General features: G+C 35.1%; 2 protein-coding genes and 3 pseudogenes across 2 annotated transcripts; all 5 read left to right on the top strand.

Moving 5' to 3' along the window:
* The first annotated feature begins 2,619 nt into the window (after positions 1 to 2,619).
* LOC120205575 lies at positions 2,620 to 6,594 on the top strand (annotated as a pseudogene).
* Positions 6,595 to 7,161: 567 nt separating this feature from the next.
* LOC120205521 lies at positions 7,162 to 7,848 on the top strand (annotated as a pseudogene).
* A 4,646-nt stretch (positions 7,849 to 12,494) lies between these two features.
* On the top strand, positions 12,495 to 22,115 carry LOC120205571 (annotated as a pseudogene).
* On the top strand, positions 16,839 to 19,156 carry LOC120205574 (probably inactive receptor-like protein kinase At2g46850). The gene is made up of 3 exons (XM_039205423.1): positions 16,839 to 17,633; positions 17,733 to 17,816; positions 17,897 to 19,156. Exons 1-3 carry the CDS (start codon positions 16,865 to 16,867, stop codon positions 18,961 to 18,963), a joined length of 1,920 nt encoding a protein of 639 aa, XP_039061354.1. The 5' UTR covers positions 16,839 to 16,864; the 3' UTR covers positions 18,964 to 19,156.
* LOC120205670 (soluble inorganic pyrophosphatase 1-like) lies at positions 19,873 to 21,053 on the top strand. The gene is made up of 7 exons (XM_039205514.1): positions 19,873 to 19,947; positions 20,151 to 20,216; positions 20,296 to 20,403; positions 20,522 to 20,587; positions 20,657 to 20,771; positions 20,867 to 20,948; positions 21,035 to 21,053. The coding sequence occupies exons 1-7, from the start codon at positions 19,873 to 19,875 to the stop codon at positions 21,051 to 21,053; spliced, it is 531 nt and encodes a 176-aa protein (XP_039061445.1).
* Positions 22,116 to 23,955: the final 1,840 nt, after the last annotated feature.

Here is a 23,955-nt window from a genome sequence, read left to right as displayed (position 1 = left end):
CTTTTTTTTTGTTTTTTAGTTTTAATAAGAATAATTATGTCTTTGTGACATGTTTATTAATGCCCTTGTGACATATTTTTCTCTACTTTTTTGATAGTTTTTAATCGTTTGACCGTTATTTTCGTTTTTTTCCTCAATGTTTGACTTGATATCGACACGATTGATCAAGATGAAACTTATTTGTTATCATGTTGATCTTGTCTTCTTTAGATCCTCGATTGATTTGAATACTCGTTTTGCGTTCGTGGATAATTTTCTCACACTGTTTAACTCTAATTTATGATTTGTCGATGATCTTTCAATAGATTCATCCCTTTTGTGGTTTATTTGTCAATGCAGTCATATTTGTTCGTATCTTTATTTTGTTCGAGCGTTGGTTAGTTTATAACATTTTCCTTCTTTGGTCCATGTCTGATCTAGGTAGTTAGTTTTTATGTCAACAGATACAAGAAAATATCGTAATTATAATTTAGTTTACATTCACGCTCGTAAATCTTCATTGTAATTCTATATATTTTTATTTTTTATAAAACTAGCAATTTTCTATTAAAAAACACTTTTTTTTCCAATAGAAGACAATTCATTGGAAAGCGACAAATAATATATTTATCTACCAAAGATATTCAATGAGCGGTCCATAACTTTTGTCATGTTCACTATTTCATCCAAAACACCCTTCAACATAATTTTCCCTTTTCTTCGGCTTATTATATAATCCACAGTTAGTTGTTGGCTCCACATGGATGGATAGTATTTAAGGACCCAGTTATCTTTATGACTGTCCCAATGCATGCCACGTGTCCAAAATGAACCACGAATCATTGACCACGTGCTCTCGTCGTTGTTTTTAATTCCTTTTAAAGAAAATAGAGAACGGTGCTTTGCCCCTCGTAAAAACGATTGGATATGAGAGGACGGGAGGGATTGAATTTTTTACTAAAATATAAATATAAATTTTGATTTTATTTTTTAATTTCTTTAAAAAATTAAATTCAAATTAACTTAAATTGATTATGAAAATATTTGATCCGATTACATTTAAAAATAATAATATAAATAATTTTCATATATTTAAAAATAATTATTAAAAAAATTAATACTAAAATAAGTGTTCAAACTATATTTTTTTTAAATAAATATCTAAACTATTTTTTGATTCATCCTGATACCTAACGTTATAAATATTATCATTTTAGTTATCCGAACTGTCAACGACGTTAACTTTATCATTAAATGACCAGATTTTTAGAATTTTAAATTTTTTATATTTTATTAAAAATAAAAAAAAAATTATTAAAAAACCTTTCCCTCTGTTGTCCCCTCTTTTCCCGCGCATGCTCCCCTTCCTCTCTTTGCTCCCTTCTTCCATGGAAAAAGCTCAAATGATCAAATTTAAGGGATTGAGTATGAGATTTTAGGGATTACATATTAAAATTTAGAGATTTAAGAATTTTGAGTTTTGAGACAATGGTAAGGACTGGGACCGGTCATTGGGTGATTGACTACGTATGGGTGGCCAACTGCCGAAGAATGGATGGTCGGAGATGACAGACGGTTAGAGTAAATGAGACTAAAATAAGATATTTTAAAATTTTGGGGATTTTTTATATTTTAGAAAAAATTGGAGTTTTTTTGAAAATAAAATATTTTTATTTTTTTTCTTCAGAAAAACAAATTTCAAAAATTATCAATTATGGCACGTGTCACTTAACGGAGGAAATTAATGTCGTTAACAACCCGGGCACTAATATGGTATCGTTTGTAACGTTAGGTATCAGGATGAGTCAAAAAATAGTTTAAGCACTTATTTAAGAAAAACGGTATAATTTCAGTCATTATTTTGGTATTAAACCTTATTAAAATACTATTCTCATTCTATTTCTAATTAAATCTTTATTTTATCTAACAAAATAAAGACAAAAAGGCGTATGGAATTCCTATACCTTTTAAAAAATCAATATGATCCTCATATTATTTTTTCTTTCAATGTGTCCCTCCAACTCCGAAAATAAGTCCAATGTGACTGTTTGACCAACGTTTTAATCATTGATCGTTACAATACTAACGTGGCAATTTACATTCAAATGACAAAAAATATTGGTCAAAGGGTCACATTAAGTTTTTTTTTTTTGAGTTGGAGAGTCACATTGAGAAAAAAAATAATATGAGGGTCATATTGGTTCTTTTTTGAAAATACAGGGACTTTTTATGCATTTTCACCTAAAATAAGTAAGTAAATCTAAAAAACCAACATAAACTGCAGATTCTCATAACATCCACGTGTCGCATGGTCAACCATAGTTCTCCAAGCATGTTCAGAGGATGCCAACGTGGCAGTAGGCTCGAACATCCCACGTCCGCCAAACACGTGTCCCTTTCCCTCTCCCGGCGGCCCCCACCTACAATCACCACCCTCACCCGCGAAAAAAAAGGAAAGAAAATCATTAACAATGGCCCGTGTTCCGCCACGTCATCATCGGTAACCACCAGCCAATGGCGGCCCACCTTTCGGTCTGTCCGACTCTTCCCTTCCCTCCTCCAATCCCAGCTTTCTTATTTTTTTTTCTTATAATAAGAAACCACAAAGTCTCGGCTTGCTTCTTTGTTTCGTCATTCAAGAAAGAGGGAATAAGATATTTTACGCGGTTTTCGCGGTCATAAACGAAAGTTGGATTTCAAAGAAAACATTTAAGAATTCTTCATGCTTTTATGACGACGAGGTTAATTCCATAATTTCACTGCGACGCCAAACATTTCCTTTCTTTTACCCCTTCAGCTGACTGCTCTTTATTTTACTCTTTTTAACTGAGAATTTGGGGTTCTCTGTTATGATGTGTTGACGAGCAGGGCGTTTGAGAATGGGTGAAGCCGCGATGGAAGTAAGCGTGGAGGTCGGAGCGGCGGAGGAGAGTAAGAATGATAAGAAGAAGAAGAAGAACGGGGGAAAAATGGATCATCAGAGGTTGTTCAGTGGGAAAAGTTCTTACCTCGGATGGTTCTCAGAGTTCTTTTAGTTGAAGCTGATGATTCCACTCGTCAGCTCATCGCCGCTCTTCTTCGAAAATGCAGTTACAGAGGTTTCAATTTCTCCTTTCCCATGTCGTTTAGTTTCTCTAATCTATCGATTATAAGTATTAGTTTGATTTCCCTTGTTTTTATACAGTAGTCGCGGCTGTTCCTGATGGTTTAATGGCATGGGAGACTTTAAAGGATCGACAGCACAATATTGATCTAATATTGACTGAAGTCGAGTTGCCTTCGATATCCGGATTCGCGCTTCTTACATTGATCATGGAGCATGATATCTGCAAAAACATTCCTGTTATAAGTATGCGATCTCAACTTAACAGCTTGTTGTTGCTTTCAGATGTGAAGCTAATATGTTAAGATTTTAGTTTCCCTTTTTTGGATGATTAAACAGTGATGTCCTCTCAAGATTCAATTACCACGGTTTTGAAGAGCATGTTAAAAGGTGCAGCTGACTTTCTGATCAAACCTGTTCGGAGGAATGAATTGAGAAACCTCTGGCAGCATGTTTGGAGAAGACACATGGTATGCAGTGCTATGCTCGACGTTCGCTCTGTTTTACTTGGCTGAAATCAAGCATTTAACTTGGTATTTGCTTTACTTTCTTTCAGCTAGCCGGTGGTGGTGTCCCTCTTAAGCTACCTGTTACAGAAAATAATGTCGAACCCAATGCCGAGAGTGAGAGCGGCCAATTCAGTGATTATGGATCGTCTACACAGAAAAATAAAGAAGAAAGTGATACCAAAGTGAGCATTTTCTTATCTTTCGGTGAAGGTTTTGATAACAGCTTTCGATATTTCTGCTCAGGATAGAGACTGCATGTTGTGCCACCACTTGTGCAGAAAATCTGAGAGTACATACATGCAAAATATGCAGGGTCTTTCAGATGGAAAGTGTACCAGTGCCAATCTTAGCGAAGAAGACAGGGAGCGGCATGGAAATGTTGTTAAAATGGGTCAAGAATCACTTCGAAATGGGGGTCAAGTTGAAGGTATGTTGTGCTGTTTTACAAAAAATTTAGTTCCCTTTTATGATTTCAGCTAAAAGAAAGAAATTTCTGTCCCTATTTATGACCAGGCATATCTGACAAGCCCTGTATTTTAGAAAATTCAAATAGATTGGTGAAGGTAAAGGAGGTTGCCTGTTGCTTTGAAGCTTGTGAATCAGATGTATCCAAATTGGAAGAAAACCCTGCTTTCATTAAAGGGACGTCTCATGATGGTGGTGTTGGACTACAAATTAATAGAGGAAACTCAAATTCTACGATCAGGGTTGGCTGCAATGATGAGCTGGTTAAACCTATCACTGGGGCAATTGATTTAATTGGTTCGTTTAATAATCGACCAAAGGGCACCTTTGCATGTTCTAGTTCAAGAGATGGTACCGACAAGTATGAATTTTCTCCTGAGTTAGAGCTTTCTTTGAGAAGGTCTGGTTCAAGCAGCTTTAAGAACCAAGGTACCAGTGAAAGGCCCATGCTAAACCACTCTAATGCATCAGCTTTTTCATGGTAAATATTCTGTTTCCTTTCTGTTATTACTGACCTTAAGATGTATAAATGTTTTAGCAAAAAGAAGAAAAATAAACCTTCTTTGTTTACTTGATATCTATTGTGGAGAAACCAAACGAGTTGCTATCAGGATTTTCATTTTTTTCACTTCTCCATTTTGACCCTATCAAAGGACTTATTTGGCTGTTCTTAAAAATCTACGTTTCTTGAACAATTATATAATAGAACATTTGTGGAGAACTAGAGACATAGGTGTATCCTTGGACAGTGGAGGCAATCTAGAGGTGGCTACAGTGACATAGGTTATTCAATACTCACCGTAATTCCCAATAACACAAGTGGTTGTGTATCTGATCACTATTTCTTGAAATTTTATGTAGCATGCAGTTTTCTGATGATTGCTAATTTATTTTTGCAGGTATAACAATAGGAAATTTTCACAGCCCGTTTTATCTAGACCAGCTGGCAACCAAGATGCATTGAAAGAAGATGACAGTAAATCCAAATCAGATCTGGATAGTAACAATGATACTTCTCAAGCTCATATTGTTCCAATGAGTAATAGTAAGGATAATCTGACTAATTCAGTCACTAGTCAGTCAGAGCTAGTAGTTCCGACCACCCAACTTGAGCTGATTCATTTTCCTGATGTTCATGACCCAGAACAAGGTTACCACCGGTCTGATGAAGCAACCGGCTGCTCTATTGACCAGACTGTCAAAGAACCAACTAAGCAGGAGCCCGCGGGGCTACTGAGATGCATTTCTCCTATTGCTAATCACAGTGCTTGCAGCGGTTTTTGTGATGGAGTTGATAATCATGAAAAAGGCAGCGCACGTGGAGATATTTTGAGTAGGAGTGACGCAGGTGCTAGTACTACAGGTGCTGCAGCAATTGATAGGGGCACAAATACTGATTTTTTCAGTGATGGCAATTTCTTCATCCCCGATGGACCGAAAGGGATGGATACTCAGCGGTCTAGCCAAAGGGAAGCTGCTTTGACAAAGTTCCGACTCAAGCGAAAAGATCGATGCTTTGAGAAAAAGGTATATTATTACTACTGCTATAATTGTATTTGGTTGAGGTGGCCAAAAGCTTTGCATGTGAGACTCATTGTTGCATGCAGAAATCCATGTACTTTCTTCCACCTATATGCGGCTTGGCGCCACAGCTGCTCTTCCGAATTTTATCAAATTTGTTCCCTCTAATCCATCATTTATGTTGTTAAGGTGCTATTATTCCAATAGGTCCTTTCTTTTGTAGAGGCCCTGCTGTAGGTACAAGTATCTTTTTACCAAGTTTAGACCCCAATGTTTAATTTGCATGAAAATCCAAACAATTTAGATTCAGACTTACCTTGTAAACCTCTATGAATGAGATAGCATCCTAATTTGCCCTGTGGTGAGAAAAGAAAATCGGCAACAGACCATTTTGTAGCAGCATGTCCATTTCTTTTACGGTTAACTTCTTTGCACAGGTTCGATATCAGAGCCGAAAAAGACTAGCAGAGCAGCGTCCCCGAGTGAGAGGACAGTTTGTCCGTCAAGTACGAAATGACACCCCCGTAAATGATACCGATGCGCCTAATATATGACGGTCTTCCGTCTTGCTGAAATCATGAAACCTTTTTTCTGTTTGCAAGCATATTCGAGTAGGGTCTTTTGGAAGAAAAGTAGCAACATATGTTAACCGAAAATATTTTGCAAGCTCCATTAGTATGTGCTATTGGTTGATGACAGTAATTTTCTGCATCCAACTTATAGAGGTAATGTTGTAATTATTTAGTGAGGTAGTCTTGGTTCTTTTGCCCTATATGTATGGTTGTTAATCCTCACTGAACAACTTACTACACGTAGTTAGGTAGGTTAAAAAGATTGTCTTCGAGTGTTTTCTGGTTATTTTTACCTGGTAGATTGCTTAGGTAGTCTTGTAATTCTGCCATTTTGAAGGCAGAAAGTGAAGTTGTATGTAACTGAAAGCGGTGGGAAAGGGAAGGCGAAATGCCGGAATTTTCACGTGGTGGAAGAAACAGATGGCATGGAGCTTTGTGGCCGATGCGGGGCCAAATGCCATGCATGCATGTAGAAAGAAAAGCCAGCCACGGATTTGGGTTTGGGTAAATAAAACATCTTTATCTGTTGGTGCTGCCCTAACACACTAGTAAGTATCGCCCATTTAGCATAATTTTGAAGATTAAACGTGTGTACGAACCGAGCGACTTTAATATAAAAAAGTTTGAACATCAAACTATTAAAGGTGTAAGCGTTTAATATCAAAAAATTAAGAATGATTTTAAACAAATACCGTATTTTACTTATTTTAAATTAATAAAAAAAACATGTTGGATAAAAAATGATTTTTAACTGATTAAAAAAGAGAATCCACGTTGTTCTAAATAAAAAACACACTTTAGCACACCGATAGAACCATCTCTCCTTTTTTCACACTTTAGCACACCGATAGAATCCATTTCTTCTCGTATTCTTCTCCTTCTCCTTTGTTTTTTCTTTTTAATATACTTACAACACCGTCACTCTCCGCCCCCACCATCACCACCCAGGAACCATCATCCCTATCCATTTTACACTACAAATAGGTCCCCGTTTGTATTCGTTTTCCCATGACAGACCAAAGCCAACCACCGCAAGATCCTCCGCCTCAGCAACCACCACCCCATATGGGCGAAGGAAAGCCAACTAAACCCAACCTCCAGCCCCCGACCAAGAAGGCGCAGCCCGCCGCTCCTGTTGCTTTTGCATTTTCATCTTCTCCTCTTAGCAGGAGCCGCCGTCCTCACCGTGTGTCTCAACTACCGTCCCCACAAGCCTCGTTTCATCGTCGTTGGTGCCGCCATCTAAGAACTCAACGCCACCTCGCAACCCTTCATTTCCACTTCCATGCAGTTCACTATCGTCACGAGGAACCCGAACAAGAGAGTCTCCATCTCTTACAACAAGCTGCAAGCTTACGTCTCGTATAGAAACCAACAGATCACTCCCACCATGGACTTGCCTCCGCTGTACCACGAGACAAAGAGCACGGTGGCTCTGTCGCCTGTAATCGGTAGCGGGATGGTCCCGGCGTCGGCGGAGGTGGTGAACGGACTGATGATAGACGAGACGTACGGTTTGGTGGCGTTGAAGGTGGTGCTGTCGGGGAAATTAAGATGGAAAGCCGGTGCGATCAGGACACTGAAGTACGGATTTTACGTGAGATGCGATGTTTGGTTGGTTTGAAAAAGGGTGTCGCCGGACCCGTGCCTTTTCTCGGAGCTCCTCCTTGTAAAGTCAATATATGAAACTCCATTGTCAATGCATATATATGTAGCTTTGGTACTTGGTTTCTTTTTTGTAAACTATCTGAATCACAGTTGCAAGAGGAACATAACATGTCGGTCGTAATAAGCAAATGTGGTAAGAAAAAAGTTAATGCAAAATGGACTTCATTCATCTTCATCCATTTCCCTTTTCTTTATTATCTATACTTCGTTTCAGTTCAAACTGCAGTGATGGGGGATTCTTTCGGTTAACAATGGTAGGCATGGGGATGCCATGGATTGCCACACAAAGGATTTAATGTAGAGACCAATGTGTTTCATTATTCAAATATATCATTTCTATCATTTCTTACCTATAAATATAGGGTAAAGTATACTTATGGTCCTCGACTATACGATGATGCTTCAGTGAGTCCCTTGATTATTAAAAGTTACAGGATGATCCTTTGATTATAGAGTAATGCTTTGTTAAGTCCCTCAACTATTAAAAGTTACAAAATGATCAATTGACTATTCATTATATTCTAAATTTTAAAAGATTAACGACAGTCTGAGCTGAATGTTAACTTGTTGGCTGTGATATGATAAAATATGATCCCAAAATCTCAAACGACTATCACATCCCAATCATCATGCTATCGTTCAGCTCAGACGATAGTCAATTTTTAACGAAAAATGCGAGTTTAGAACATAATAAATAATTGGATGACCATTTTGTAACTTTTAATAGTCTAGAAACTCAACAAAACAACAATCTATAATTAGAAAATTATTTTATAACTTTTAATAGTTAAGAGATTTAATAAAATAGTATCCTATAATCAGAGTAACATATGTATACCTTGCACATAAATATATTATGTTATAAGAATTATTTAGATTGGGAACCTCAAATGGTGGGCATAGCATATATGAATATCGAAGTGGAAGTGGTCACAATAGGTATCAGATTCATTGTCTTTAATTAAAAAAAGTGTTTATATATATATATAATACTATTGATGCAGGGGGATCCGAGACAGATGATGCTGAGCTGTCAGATTGCACGTTGATGGCGCTGAGATACCATGAGTTGGCAGATCAGCGCAAAGGCGGGAATTGATTGTGACATGTTCCTCATTGGGGTCGTTTTGAGTATGTTTCAGTCTTTTGGCCATAACTTTGGCTACAGGTGTCAGAATCGCGCATAAGACCCCAATCCGGAAAGCTCTTTTCGACGCGCACGCTCTCCACATTGAGCTACGCTCCATGTGGCCTTTTTTTCAACCTCAAATTCTGCCGTTTTCCCCTCCGAATCACTAGATTTAGTTATTTTATTTCGAATTTCAATTTAGAGTGATTTTCGGGATTTTGCTATTTTTAGCAAAATTCGAATAAAGACGATTTTTTTGCTATAACAGTCCGGCTTGTGGACTGCTTTTTGGGATTGTTTGATTTTATAATATTTTATTAAACCCTAGAGACTTTTTTTCTCTGGTTTCTGGGCGAATTTTCTCTTGTGAATCGTCTGTCGGAACTAGCCTACAGGATAATCACTATTCTGTCCGGCGTCAACTATTTGTTCAATAAAATAATGATATATATATATATATATATATATATATATATATATATATATATATATATATATATATATATATATATATTATTGAACATTTTTACAAACTCCAAAAATTACAAGAGTAATAGTCATGATGTTGAAGAATGGGGTAAAGAAAAGCAAAGAACACAAGAACTTTAACGAGGTTCAGCAATGTGTTTACGTTTTCGGTGTCTAGGTGGCGCTATAAGTTTTATTTAATGTCTCATGGGTTTAGGTTATATCTCTATTTATAATATATAAACTCTGGTACATAATTACAAAATAAACCCACATAATCGTAACCCCCACTACAAGACTTTCTTTTTAAGGACAATTGATGTTCTCTTACTCCGCTCCATCTCCTATCCTCTTTACCGGTATATTTATGAGTCATACCTAACACATGATGATTTTCATATTTTTTTAATTATATTTATGAGCCTGAGATTCTTTGAGCTGAGTATAATTATAATTATTCACACATTTCTGAAAAATTTTGTATTTAACATATCAATGTTATATAAAGTATTGGGTAAATTACGTGTTTAGTACTTAAACTATCAATTTTGATCTGTTAGTACTAAAATTTTTATTTTTTCAAAATCATATCTAAAGTTTAGTTTTTATTTCATTTTAGTACACATGTTCAAAAATTAACGTTAATTTTTAAATTTTTTGAAAGTTTAGGTACTAAAATGGACCAAAAATGATACTTTAGGTACTAATTGTGTTAAGTTTTTAATGATGGGGGTACTAAAATGAAATAAAAATCAAACGCTAAGTATGGTTTGAAAAAATTGAGAGTTTAGGTACTAAAACAGATTAAAATTAATAGTTTATGTACTAAAGGCGTAGTTTACCCTAAATTTTTATACTATTAGTAAATCGTATTAAAAATCCGTTAATAAATTAATGAATAATTTCTTTAAAATTTTAAAACTAATATCATTAATATATTTTTCAACGAATTGAATCTTCTTACTAGTATATAAATTGTCCCCGACCAGTCACTGATTTATTAAGTCTTTAGAATATTAAAAGTTACAAAATAATCATTCGATTATAGAGTGTTGTTTTGTTGAGATCATCGACTATTAAAAGTTACAAAATGGTCACCTGACTATTCACTATGTTCCAAACTCCTCATTTTCCATTAAAAAAATAGATAATATTATGAGCTGAACGTCAACATGTTGACTATGATATGATAAAATATGATTTCAGAATCTTAAACGACTATCATATCTCAATCATCATGTTAACGTTCATATTAAACAACCGTCAATTTTTAAAGGAAAAGGGACGAGTTTGGAAAGTAATAAATAGTCGGATTACTATTTTGTAACTTTGAACAGTCGAGGGACTTAATAAAACAACATTCTATAGTCAGAGGATCATTTTGTAACTTTTAATAGTCGAAGGGCTTAATAAAGCAACATCCTATAGCCGGGGGACCATTTTTGTACTTTACCCTTTTATTTGAACTTATAAAAAAATGACTTTACTTCAACGTATTGGAGCGAGAGAATGCATAGAAGAAAAACGAAAGAAGATATACCAATTTCAATCTTGATCGAAAGAACAAAGCAATTCAGTCCTTAATTTCTCATTACTTTTGCAGAGACCATCAAGAAGTCGAAAAAAACTGCATTATCAAGAGATGAGAAGCACACTGCAGAAGAGGGCCTGCTGACGACTGGACTAGGACATTCAAAACTCAAGGCTGGACGAACCGGATACAAAAGGTGTTCCGTGGAAGCCAAGGAAAACAGAATGATGAACACCGGCGGTCAAGGTGAAGAGAAAGGTCCGAAGAGGGTTCGCTTGGAAGGGGAAGCTTCAACTTGACGTCACGCTCTATGCTGCATGCAATTAGCAATTGCAACAACTGTTTGTTGCATGCAGTCTCTGATATTTCCCCCCATATCTTATATTCCGTTTCGTATATCGATTTTAAAGACTTGCATCGAATTGCAGCTCACGACACTGTTTCGTGTAGGTTGTGTTGTTGTGTACTATCTAATATCTACATTGACTTGCTTTCCTGGACTTTTATGGAATGTCACTGCAGTTAAAAATGGACTGAATAAGTAAGTACTGAATCTGAATGGACTTACATGTATTTCTCTTTTTATCAGTCTTCATGCGTTGTTTTAGTACATGTATTTCTCTTTTTATCAGTCTTCATACATGTTTTGTCCGTTTAGTACCTAAACTTTGATTTTTTTTCAAAACTATACCTAAAGTTTAGTTTTATTTCTGATGTTAAATTTTGAAAAAATAATAATTAAAAGTTAAGGTACTAAAACAGACCAAAATTAATAGTTTATGTACTAAACACATTAAATTTTTAACCGTGGGGGTACTAAAATGAAACAAAAACTAAACGTTGGTATGATTTTGAAAAAAAAATAAAGTTTATGTATTAAAACGGATCAAAACTAATAGTCTAGCTAGATAATAAATGCATAGTTTACCCAAAACAAAATTATTATCTTAGTAATTACAAATCACAAGTAATTACAAAAAATTCAATTCTCTAAACATGTTTGAACAGTAATGTGTAATTATATATATATATCAACTATATATTTACTAGCTACTTTATTTTCTATTTCCTTTCAATTCTTGAATTTTCAAATTTTAGAATTTTGATCTTAACTCAAAAAAATATATGTTAAATTTGTTGAATCAAATATTATGTGCAACTGTTGGAGCTAATTTTTCTCTCTCCAGTTTTTATCATTTTTAGTCCTTATAATTTAGTTATATTATGCATATAAAGCTTAAATCGGAACTGAAATTTCACATTTAGGAAATATAAGGACTAAAATGATTAAATTAAAATATAAAAACCAAATCCGTAAAATATACATAGTACATGGACTGATGATAAAAATTTGACCTAAAAATTATAGGGGAAATCATGTATAAAATTTAATTTTTGTTTCATTTCAATAGTCACCGTTAAAAATTTTAGTTTATGTTTCATTTTAGTATGCGTTTGAAATTTAATATTGAGTTTTAAAAAAATAAAAATTTAGGTACTAAAACGGATCAAAACAGATGATTTAGGTACTAAACGCGTTAAGTTTTAAATGACAAGTTGCTCTGAGGTCTTCACCCGTCCCCATGAAGCGAACTGCTCCTCTGTGTCTTCCATGAATAAGAATTTTATACCAACATCAGCAGCACATATAAACTCTTGCATGTTTAGGGAGTTTGTACCTTCACTAAAAGAGGTAATAAGTTATTATAAACATGAATTCTGTATCACTCTTGAACTTAAAGAAACCTATGAAGCTTATAAACTTAATGTTCAACAGACTATTCATGATAATGGTACAAGTAAGACTTCAAACTTGGAGAATTCATGCACTTCATATCAGAAACCATCTCAAGGCCAGAGAAAAGATGGTTTGGATGGTGTATTATGTACGGATGAGATGCAAGCGAGTCAAAATTATCCTCAACATGTTGCTGTGCATGTACTAGATGGAAGCTTGAAAACACGTGCTTGAAATCCTACCGTGGATATGTCATTTCAGGATTTCGTATTTAACCCTATGGGTGATGTTCGTGGACCTAACCTGTTTACAAATCCAGCTGCATCTGCAACTACCGACCATCAGAAAAATGCCCCCAAGAACCACTCATCAGGATTCACCACCTTTTCATGCTCCCTTCATGCATCTTTGCCCCAATCAAGAGGACTATCGATCATTTCTACATGTCCCCTCCACTTTTTCCAGTCTCATTGTATCTACTTTGTTACAGAATCCTACTGCTCATGCTGCTGCAAGCTTTGCGGTTACGTTTTGGCCTTATGCAAATGTTGAAAGTTCTGGCGATTCTCCTGCAAGTGGCCTAGACGATTTCCCTTCTAGACAAATGAACTCTGCTCCAAGTATGGCTGCAATTGCTGCTGCAACTGTAGCAGCTGCCACTGCATGGTGGGCTGCCCATGGACTGCTTCCTGTATGTGCTCCTCTTTACCCAGGCTTTACTTGTTCTCCTGCGTCCACTGCTGCAGTTCCACCAATGGAGAATGGTCAAGCTCCTACTGCAAAGACAGAACAAAATGATAGAACTGATCATGCTCTGTCCATGCAGGACGAACAACTAGACCCCAAACACACTGAAGCTTTGCAAGGTCAACATTCACCATCTAAATCACCTACTTCATCATCATCGGACTGTGAAGAGAGAGGAGATGCAAAAGTGAATACTGGAGTGAAAGCTACCGATGATGAGAAGGCTGCCAAAGTAACTGAACCTCAGGATGCAAATATAACGAATAACAAAAAAAATGTTGACCGCTCCTCATGTGGCTCCAACACAGCTTCAAGTAGTGATGTAGAGACAGATGTCTTAGAGAAACATGAAAAAGACAAAGAAGAATCAAAAGGAGCCGACGCAAATCATCCACAAGTTGAATGTAACCGTCGGAGTAGAAGCAGTAGCAACCCAAGTGATTCTTGGAAGGGGGTATCTGAAGAGGTGAGTTGATTTGTCTATTTTCGTATGTAGCTTTAACTTCTTTATTATTCTAGTTGTATTATAACATTGCCGCTCTATGGCTCCACTGCTTATTTCAGGGGCGACAGGCTTTTCAAGCTCTCTTCTCCAGAGAGGTACTGCCACAAAGCTTTTCTCCTCCACACAAGGGCAAGAACAAGGGGGCGCAAAAGGAAAATGTAGGTGAAGACCAGCAAAATCCAGTTGAGGAAGATAGAGAAACGTCAACTTTAGACCTCAACAGCAAGACATTCGGTTCTTGTTCTGATCAACGAGAAGTCGAGAAAAATGCATTATCAAGAGATGAGAAAAGCACTGCAGAAGAGGGCCTGCTGACAATTGGACTAGGACATTCAAAACTTAAGGCCAGCCGAACCGGATTTAAACCTTACAAAAGGTGTTCTGTGGAAGCCAAGGAAAACAGAGTTATGAACACCGGCAGTCAAGGCGAAGAGAAAGGTCCCAAGGGGGTACGCTTTGAAAGGGAAGCTTCAACTTGACTTTACGCGCAAAATCGTATGCAATAAAAAAATGCAATGTTTGTTTGTTGCATGTAGTCTCTTAATGCTTTCCCCTATATCTTATTTTCCCTTCCATATGTTGATTCAAAAGACTTGCATTGCATCGCAGCTCACAAGACTTTTAATGTCGTGCACCATTTAATATTCTACATTGACTGATTCGCTTTCCTGGACTTCTATGTATGCCACTGCTGTTAAGAACTCCTCTGAGATGGACGCATTACGTACAGAATCCGAATGGCCCTTAATTTTGGCCTCTCTTCTTAAAATACATACCTTTGTCTGTTACTACATCAAGCTGAAGCCTTGTTGATGCAATGGAAGGTCAAATTAAACAGATGCCCCTTTGACTTATAGTTTTTACTGTTTTGATGCTTATTCTTATTTCTTCCAAGTCTTGACCTATATTCTTTGGAATTTTGATATCAATTGCTCAACTGTTTCCTGTTGCTTGTTTTGTTTCCAGAAATGTTGATAATGTAAACATGGTTTTGAGAAGCAATGTTATTGATTTTGAAATTGGTTAGTATAATTACAATATATTTTTCACATTGTTTCTGATTAATGTTATATGGCTGAACTGCTTCCAGGTGATTAAGTTTCGGCAGCCGAAGTCGTCGGAGAGCTACGGAGTTGAATAACTTTCTTCCATGTAGCCAGCTGAAACAATTCCAGGAGGAGTCCTGTGTTGTAATGCAGCCGAGTGTCGTTGGAGATGTTCCGTTCAAATCCCAACCGCAAAGATAATTCTTACACTCCTAACATTCATGGTATTTCTCCTCACAATGAGAAAACGTGTGTGTATATATATATATATATGTCAGTTGATATTTCAATATATAATATTCAAAATCAATACTTTGTTTTTATAATTTATACAAAATTATTTAAATAAAAGTTAAAAAATCAATGTTATACTAAAATGACTTGAATACTATATATAATTAAGAGTCAATTACATCATATGTCCTCAAACTATAACTATTGTTTTAAATTGATCCCTAAACTTTTTAATGTTTCAATTTCATCCCTAAACTATAACTATCATTCTAAATTAATCCTCAAACTTTTGAACGTTTTAATTTCATCTTCAAACTATGACCCTCTTTTTAAATTGATCCCCAAAATTTTTTAGCATTCAAATTTCATTCTAAATTATATGTATATACAAACCACATTCCTTGTTAATAAAATCGTTAGTTCAAGTTATATTATTATATGTTTGAAGAATAAAAAAAAAATTTGGTTAAATTATGGTTGAAACTAGTTACATATTTGGATGAATTTGAGGATGAAATTAGAATATTTAAAAGTTTAGGGGCTAATTTAGAAAGAGGATCATAGTTTAGGGATGAAAATAAAATGTTTAAAAGTTTAAGGATTAATTTAGAATGAGAGTCATAGCTTGAGGATTAAATTGAAACATCTAGAAGTTTATAGATCAATTTAAAATGAGTCTTAGTTTAAAGATAAATGATGCAGTTAACTCAATAATTAACAAAACATTAAAATAAAGTGCATATAAGATAAAATAAATAAATATTTTGTCATATAATGGAGTCGGATAACATGTATATATGTATTTCAAAAATTAGCACCACAATACAATCATAACTAAGCAAGAATAGATTTAAATAATATTCACTCATGATATTTAAATATGATAAAAAAATAAAAAAAATTATTAAAATATAATATTATTTACATAAATATTTTTGGATAAAGTACATAAATGGTATTTCGACTATACGGTGATGTTTTGTTGAGTCTCTACCATTAAAAGTTAGAAAATGATCCTCAGACTATATAATATTGCTTTGTTGAGTCTTTTATAACCCTTAATAGTCGATGGATTCAACAAAATAATGTCCTACAATTAACATGTTAACGTCACTATCATAAACTTTTAATAGTCCATCCCATTCAAAAGTTATACAATATTAACTTATACGTGTTCACCTTCGAAAATATTTCGATAATCTTTAAGGCGCGTGAAATAAAGTTTGGGGTTAGGAAAATCTTTTGCATTTAGATAATGACTTCCCGTAACTCTCAAACATTCATAAACAGTTGATATTTTCCCATTTACCAAAGCCTTAAAAACCATGCAAATCGTGCTTACTACACGAACAACAATAATAAATTATAATCAAAGCAAGATATGAAGCAAAAACGAAGTGGTAAAATCACATTATCATCCATTATTTAAGCTGTTTTAATCGTAACCTCCCCCAGCCCTTGCCTCACGTAAAATTGCACTGTCCAATGACTATGGGGTGCTAATTGTAGCCCATTCCACAGACCAATCTTCTTCACTTCCCCAACTTCCATGGCCGCACTCCAACGCTACACATCCGTTGATCCCGCCACGTGGCTGCCTTCGTTCTTCTCTTTTGTGGGTCTCGTTTGAAAATGGCTGAAACCTGAGCATGATTCGACCGTCTCTGGGAAAAGCCATGGATCAACCGGTGGCTTTACTTTTAGTTTCGTTTTCTCTCTTGTTTCTTGACCAACCGGCCATGTCTTTGCTACCAAACCAGTGCGATGACAAATGCGGGAGTCTTCACATCCCGTTTCCATTTCATTTAAACGCTTCTTGTCCTTCAATTTCCACAGCTTTCCGCCTTTCGTGCTTGAATTCCACTACCCTTTACCTCCATATCGGAACTGAGACCTATCGAGTTCTCGATTTCTTCTCCGACGGTGTACTTGTCGACTTCCCCGGAACCACCGGTTGCCGTCAGTTCAACGACTTGAACGCCTTCGGTTTTACGAAAAACGACTACTTTGGTATCTCCAGCGACAACGTCATAGGTCTATATGATTGTGAAGACTCTTCCTTGTGTAAAGCAGGTTGTGAAACGAACGACTTGCCCGGTTGTGATGGCAACTACGGTGGATCTCTTGCATGCTGTTATCCACTGTCCGATCATAGCATTTGGCATTCCGGTGATGGGTTCTCGAGTTTTTCCAAGTTCGGGTGCCGAGGATTTTCATCATGGCTAGTTCCCCGGGGATCCAACACCGGAAAACGTGGGGTTAAGTTGGAGTGGGCAGTTCCTAGAAACTCATCCGATAGAGTATGTTCTAGTGATGCTGATATGGTGAATGCCACCGTAGTTGAAGCAGCGGTCAGGTGCTTGTGCAAGGATGGATTCGCCGGTGATGGGTTTGCAAATGGAGCTGGATGCTTCAAGTGTGAGTTGTTTAATCTTTTACTTTTAGAGTAATCAAATTAGGTTGATTTGGAGCTAAATGAGAGTGCATTTGCCATGTTTTTGTATTCGCCATTGACAGCCTGCCTCAAGGAGGGGCAAGAAGCATATGGGGAGGAGTGTAACAGTCCAAAGCACAGTCAAAGGAAACTTGTAATTTTGGCTGGTATGTATGTTATTATGATTTATGAGATTGATCGTTTTGTTAAACATCATCCTTATCTAGCTTACTACATTTGCTTGTAGGTGTTCTTGCTCCGGTTTTCATCCTTGCTTCCTTATTCTTATTCCTCTGCATACTCAGACGACCTGTTAAACCTGGTGCTTTTCACCTAGAACAAACTCATTATCATGGTACCACTTCATTTCGGAAAGCTTGTAGGACTAGATTGTTTACTTACAGAGAGCTAGACGAAGCAACCAGAGCATTCGTAGACGGTCAGAAGCTTGTAAACGGAGCAAACGGTACAATTCATGCTGGGGTCCTTGGGGATGGTTCACATATAGCTGTGCAGAAGGTGCAGTGTGAGACTGAAAGAGACCTAATCGATGTCCTATCAAGAATCGAGCTTCTATCATCTGTTTTGAATAGGAATTTAGCTCGGCTCATCGGATGTTGCATCGAGTCTGGTTACACCATATTGGTGGTGTATGAATATCCGGCGAATGGCACCTTGGAGGAACATCTGCAAAATAGCAGAGGACAGAAATTTGGTCTGGACTGGTACAAGAGGCTGAGCATAGCTACTGGAACTGCAGGCATCCTAGCTTACTTGCAGTATGAGATTTCTCCACCTATCTTTCACCATGGCCTCAAATCATCAGGCTACATATTTCTTGATGTGGATTTCTCGGTTAAGGTTGCCGGCTTTGCCCTGCTTAGCTCCGGGTCCAGAGACGGTTCAAATTTACACAACCACCACGGAACGCCCCACAAAAACGATGTCTATGACTTCGGTCTGTTGTTGTTGGAGATAATTTCAGGCATCAACTATTCGGACATGCCAAGGATAGCCATGGAAAAGATCAAAAGTGGGAAGCTAGAAGAAATAGTGGATCCGTCTCTTTACTACCACGAGCAGCCGATGGCTCGTAGAGAACAAATAGAAATAGTAGCAGACGTAGCAACCAGATGCTTATTGTTCGGTGGAGATGGCAAAATCGGAATGATTGATGTCGCGAGGGAGCTGATTCACCTAGCGAAAGAAAACAATGGAGGAAGCAAAAGGGGACCTGCATTGGAAGAAACATTCTCGAATTCGAGCCTGCTTCAGATGATATCCATGTCCCCTGACTCTATACACCTGCCTTGAAACCACATCTGTTCATAAAAGAAACCATCCCACTCTAAGGATTTTCAAATTAGTCCATTTCAGCTGCAAGTATTCCAAGTTGCCTGCATTCACATCTGATTGCATATGTATACAGATTATATGTACATCTAGTGGATTCAGAACTTATTTTTGATGAAATCACAAAACTTGCTGGTTCTCCATGATCTATAATGAACATGATTATGCTTGTCTTTTCAAAACCATCAAATTTTTAGGAGTAATTAGCAGAAAAATTGTAGGCAAATTTTTAGCAGAAAATTAGCTATATTTACCAGTAAAAGCCTAGCCAGAAAAGATGAAGCATTGGGCCAAAGCCTTAAATTAAATCCCTTTTTTCCTCAACGACAGACACGATGCAACTGCGTGTCTTAAAGCATTGACCAACCTGTTTTGTCTCCTGTTCTATCTTTCCATATGCTATAAATATTTACCTGTACATCAACTTTTTCTTCAGGATCAACACATCGTTTCCAAATTCTGTTCATTGCTTTCCTTTTTTGTGTGTTTCTGCAATTCTCTTATCCCACAACCAAGGTACGTACAGTTCTCTTATACCACAAGGTCCACAACCGTGCATGTCATCTTCGCATTCGAATCGCCATGTTAATATCATCAACTATCACGTCAGCACGATAACAACCATGTCGGTATTATAATGGTTAAAAACAACTATCATCGATCGAAGAATAATATTGATGTAATTTGACAGTTTGAGGTCCAAAAGCTATAATACTATGTCATCCTTATATTTATGTTGAGAAATAGACTACACAAGAATTACATGTGTAAGAAAGTTGGTTTACCTTTTTGGTTGATTTATCCATGAAAACTGATGAGTTTGTTTGATTGTTGATGCAATTTATTGGTCCTGTGGGGGGGGGGGGGAAGATGAACGACGCAGATGGAACTCTGCGACAAGCTCCCAAACTGAATAGACTACACAAGAATTACATGTGTAAGAAAGTTGGTTTACCTTTTTGGTTGATTTATCCATGAAAACTGATGAGTTTGTTTGATTGTTGATGCAATTTATCCAAAAGTTGTCAACTGTGTATGTCTTGTTTCTAACTTTAAAAGGCTAAAATATCATTAATCCAGTCCCAGACAAGCAAATATTGTTATTGATGTTTGATTTGATTGTTTAAATCTCTTGTTCAACCGGACAGGTTGTTGAGATTGCAAAAGGTAGTAAGGTCAAATATGAACTTGACAAGAAGACCGGAATGATTAAGGTATGAAAAGATCTACATCCTTTGCAGACAAAAGTTCTTAACCCCTAAACCGTAAACTCTAACCCGAAATGAATTTCAGGTTGATCGGGTTCTATATTCTTCGGTTGTATATCCACACAACTACGGTTTCATACCTCGCACGCTCTGTGAAGACAATGATCCCATGGAATGTTTAGTTATAATGCAGGTAAGCCCTTGGTCCTGAAACTTTGTTGTTACATCTTGAGCTGCATGCAACAATCATCTAAAGTACTGAAATCGTGTTGTTTCTTTCCTATCAAAAAAAATGTTGTTTCTTTCGATAGGAACCGGTTCTTCCGGGATGTTTCGTTCAAGCCAGAGCCCTGGGACTAATGCCGATGATTGACCAGGTATTATCTGCTTGAATGTTTAATGTTAACCATTCGACACTCACTGCTTCATTACTGTCACACGGGAAGAAAGACGATAAGATCATTGCAGTTTGTGCTGATGATCCTGAGTACAAACATTACACTGACATCAAAGATCTTCCCCCTCATCGCCTCACCGAGATCAAATGTTTCTTCGAAGACTGTATCCTTTTCGATCTCGAATCATAATCTCATCACTTCCCATCTGTTAATCGAAAACGATCCGCCTTCGTTCCATGTTTCGTTAACTCTACGCAGACAAGAAAAACGAGAACAAAGAGGTCGCGGTGAACGACATCTTACCTCCGAGCACTGCATATGAAGCGATCCAGCCTTCGATGTAAGTCCTTCCATAAAAGGAACCAATGGTTTATCCCAGAAGGGGATTCACCTGCCTAATGCTATATGCATGGTGTTATGGTGCAGGGACCTATATGCATACTAAATAAAACATCTTTTTACCAATAAGAACAAGACTGGATTTAAACTCTTGTAAGAAAAAGAAATTATAAATTTGAATGTTTTTGCAATCTTTTTGAGAGATTTGTTCAATAACAATGTGTTCCAACTTCCAAGTTCATCAAACCTGCAACGCATGGGCCATGCATCCCAAAATTGGCTCTGCTACTTTGTTTAAAGGGTCTAGTGCATCATCTTTGGTTGTTGGTGACCCATCAATAATGTATGTATGATAAAAGAAAAGGGTAAATTATTTGTTTAGTATCTAAATTATCAGTTTTGATCCGTTTTAGTATTTTTATTTTTTATTTTTTCAAAATCATACCTAAAGTTTAGTTTTTCTTTCATTTTAGTATCCTAATTAAAATTTAATGTTAATTTTTTATTAAAAAAATTAAAAATTTAGATACTAAAATTGATCGAAACTAATAATTTAAGTATTAAACGGATCAAAATTGAAAGTTAAATATCTGACAGCCTTTACAAAAATTTGTGCACCTGATAAATACAAATGTCATGGAGTTCATGCGTGGACCGCTTTCAAAAATCGTTTGTCACATTCAAATTTCAATCAAAATCTAAGTCCCTATATTGAGTTAGGCATGTTATCTAGTCTTATCATCTAGAGAAATCAAATTTCCTTAAAATTCCAATTCAATGATTGAGGTACCTCATAGCACATGCTATTTAAAAAGAAGAGGTGTAATTATGATTTCGTCCCTCTACTATGTTTGAACTTAAGATCTAATTCCATCTTTTAATCTAACATGATTTTGTCTAGTCTAGTCTAAATAGTTAAAATCATTAATTACTTGACCAAAAGTAAAAGAAAATAGGGTAAATTACACATTAATTAGTATTTAAAATATCAGTTTTGATCTGTTTTAAACTTAAACTTTCTATTTTTTCAAAATTATATATAAGGTTTAGTTTTTATTTTTTTTAGTACCATATTCAAAATTTAACGTTAAATTTTGAGAGAGAGAAAATCGAAAGTTTCGGTAATAAAACGAACCAAAATTGATAGTTTAAGTACTAAACAAGTTCAGTTTTTAAGTGTGTATACTAAAATAAAATAATAACTAAACATTAGGTACACTTTTAAAAATAAAATAAAAATATAGATAATTAAACGGATCAAAACTAATAATTTAGATACGAAATACGTAGTTTACCCAAGAAAATAAAACCGGTAGATGGAAATTTCTCTCATTTTAGCGGAGAGAATTTATAATCCAAGTAATTACAAGTAGGATTCGTAATTAATACTAAATTGTTAAATTAATAATTAAAATGCACGAATCAAATTATTTCCGTAGTTAAGGGAATTATTGTTATTTCTAGAGGTCTCGGATTCCAATACCAATAATTACAGTAAAGATTATTGAACGTCCATAATCAAATGGTTGAGAATATTTAGAACATATACTACTTTATAATCGTCTTAACGTAATAAAAAATAATAAAAATATATTGAAGTATAGATCAAAATGTAATTACACTACATCTTACATTCTATAAAATTTGAAGTTATTATTTTAAAAGAAAAAAAATTGAGGCCTCGTATAATTAAAAGAGACAGGGAAAAATTTGCTCGTGTAGAGCAGTAAAAAAATTTCGTATAAGGCACCCACTATGTTATTTCTTAATCTAGGGTGTATTGATAGTTCAAAAATACTTTCCAGAAAATGTTTGATATTTATAATTGATTTTTCAAAAAATTTGATAGCTGTAATTGGTTTTACGAAAAATATTTTATAATGGTTGGCAGTTGTAATTGATTTTCCCAATGTAATTCATTTTATTAGTTCTTTTGTATTTTTTTTCTAAAATGTTTTTCCATCTGATTTTCAGTAAAACGTTTTCCTAACTTTTCACTTCAGAATATAAGCACTCAAAAAATATTATTTAATTTATTTAATATTAATTTAATATTTTAACATCATTTTAATAAAAATATTAATTATTAAAATATTTAATTTTATTATATTATAATTTTAATAATATTATATTTTTAATATTATATTAATATGTACTCAGATATATTATAATAATATACGATATTATAATTTTCATTTGTAATATGTATTACATTATTAATTTAATTGATATTATCTAATATTTTTACAAATATAATATTATTAAATTATTAATGACGAGTAATATTAATTTATGTATTTAATATTAATATAATAATTTAGTATTATATTGATAAAATACTAAAATTAAAATTAAGGGTGTTCAACGATTAATTCGGTCACCTATCGAATTGAATTACCATTAATCGAATTGATTTTAGTATTAATTGAACCAAATTTTATTCATTTAATGTAAATCATTTTCTATAAAATTAATTATAGTATATCAAACTTATAGTGAAAATGGTTTACACAATATCATCAAATCACCGTAAAATGGTTTTAGAAAATTGTTTTTCAGAAAATGTAATTCATTTTACATAAAACAATTTTAAGCAATTCAATTTACGCAAAAACAATTTTCATGTAATTCATTTTGCGTACAACAATTTTTAGGTAATCTATTTTACGTAATTATTTTCTAGAAAACTAATTACAGTCTATCAAAAAAATCTTTAGAATAATTGTTACTGTATTGAGGAGAGAACATCGAAAACGCTACTCGACTTTAACTTTTTTAGATAATAGCATAGACTACAATACATCTTCCCCATCACAAACTATTTTTTCTTTGTTATCCATGTCTATGGATGTTGTTTGGAAAAATTGGAAACGTGTGGTAATCTATATTTCATTGAAAAATTGAAGTCGCATGATATTTATGGTATCCTCCTCTTAACATAGTAACAATAATTTTATATAGAAAATAATATAATGGGACCTTATACGAAAAAATCTTTTTCCACCGAC

This window comes from Hibiscus syriacus, unplaced genomic scaffold (genome assembly GCF_006381635.1).
Source record: "Hibiscus syriacus cultivar Baekdansim isolate YM2019G1 unplaced genomic scaffold, ASM638163v2 tig00012523_pilon, whole genome shotgun sequence".
NCBI lineage: Eukaryota > Viridiplantae > Streptophyta > Magnoliopsida > Malvales > Malvaceae > Hibiscus > Hibiscus syriacus.
This window is presented reverse-complemented; position numbering and strand designations above follow the sequence as displayed.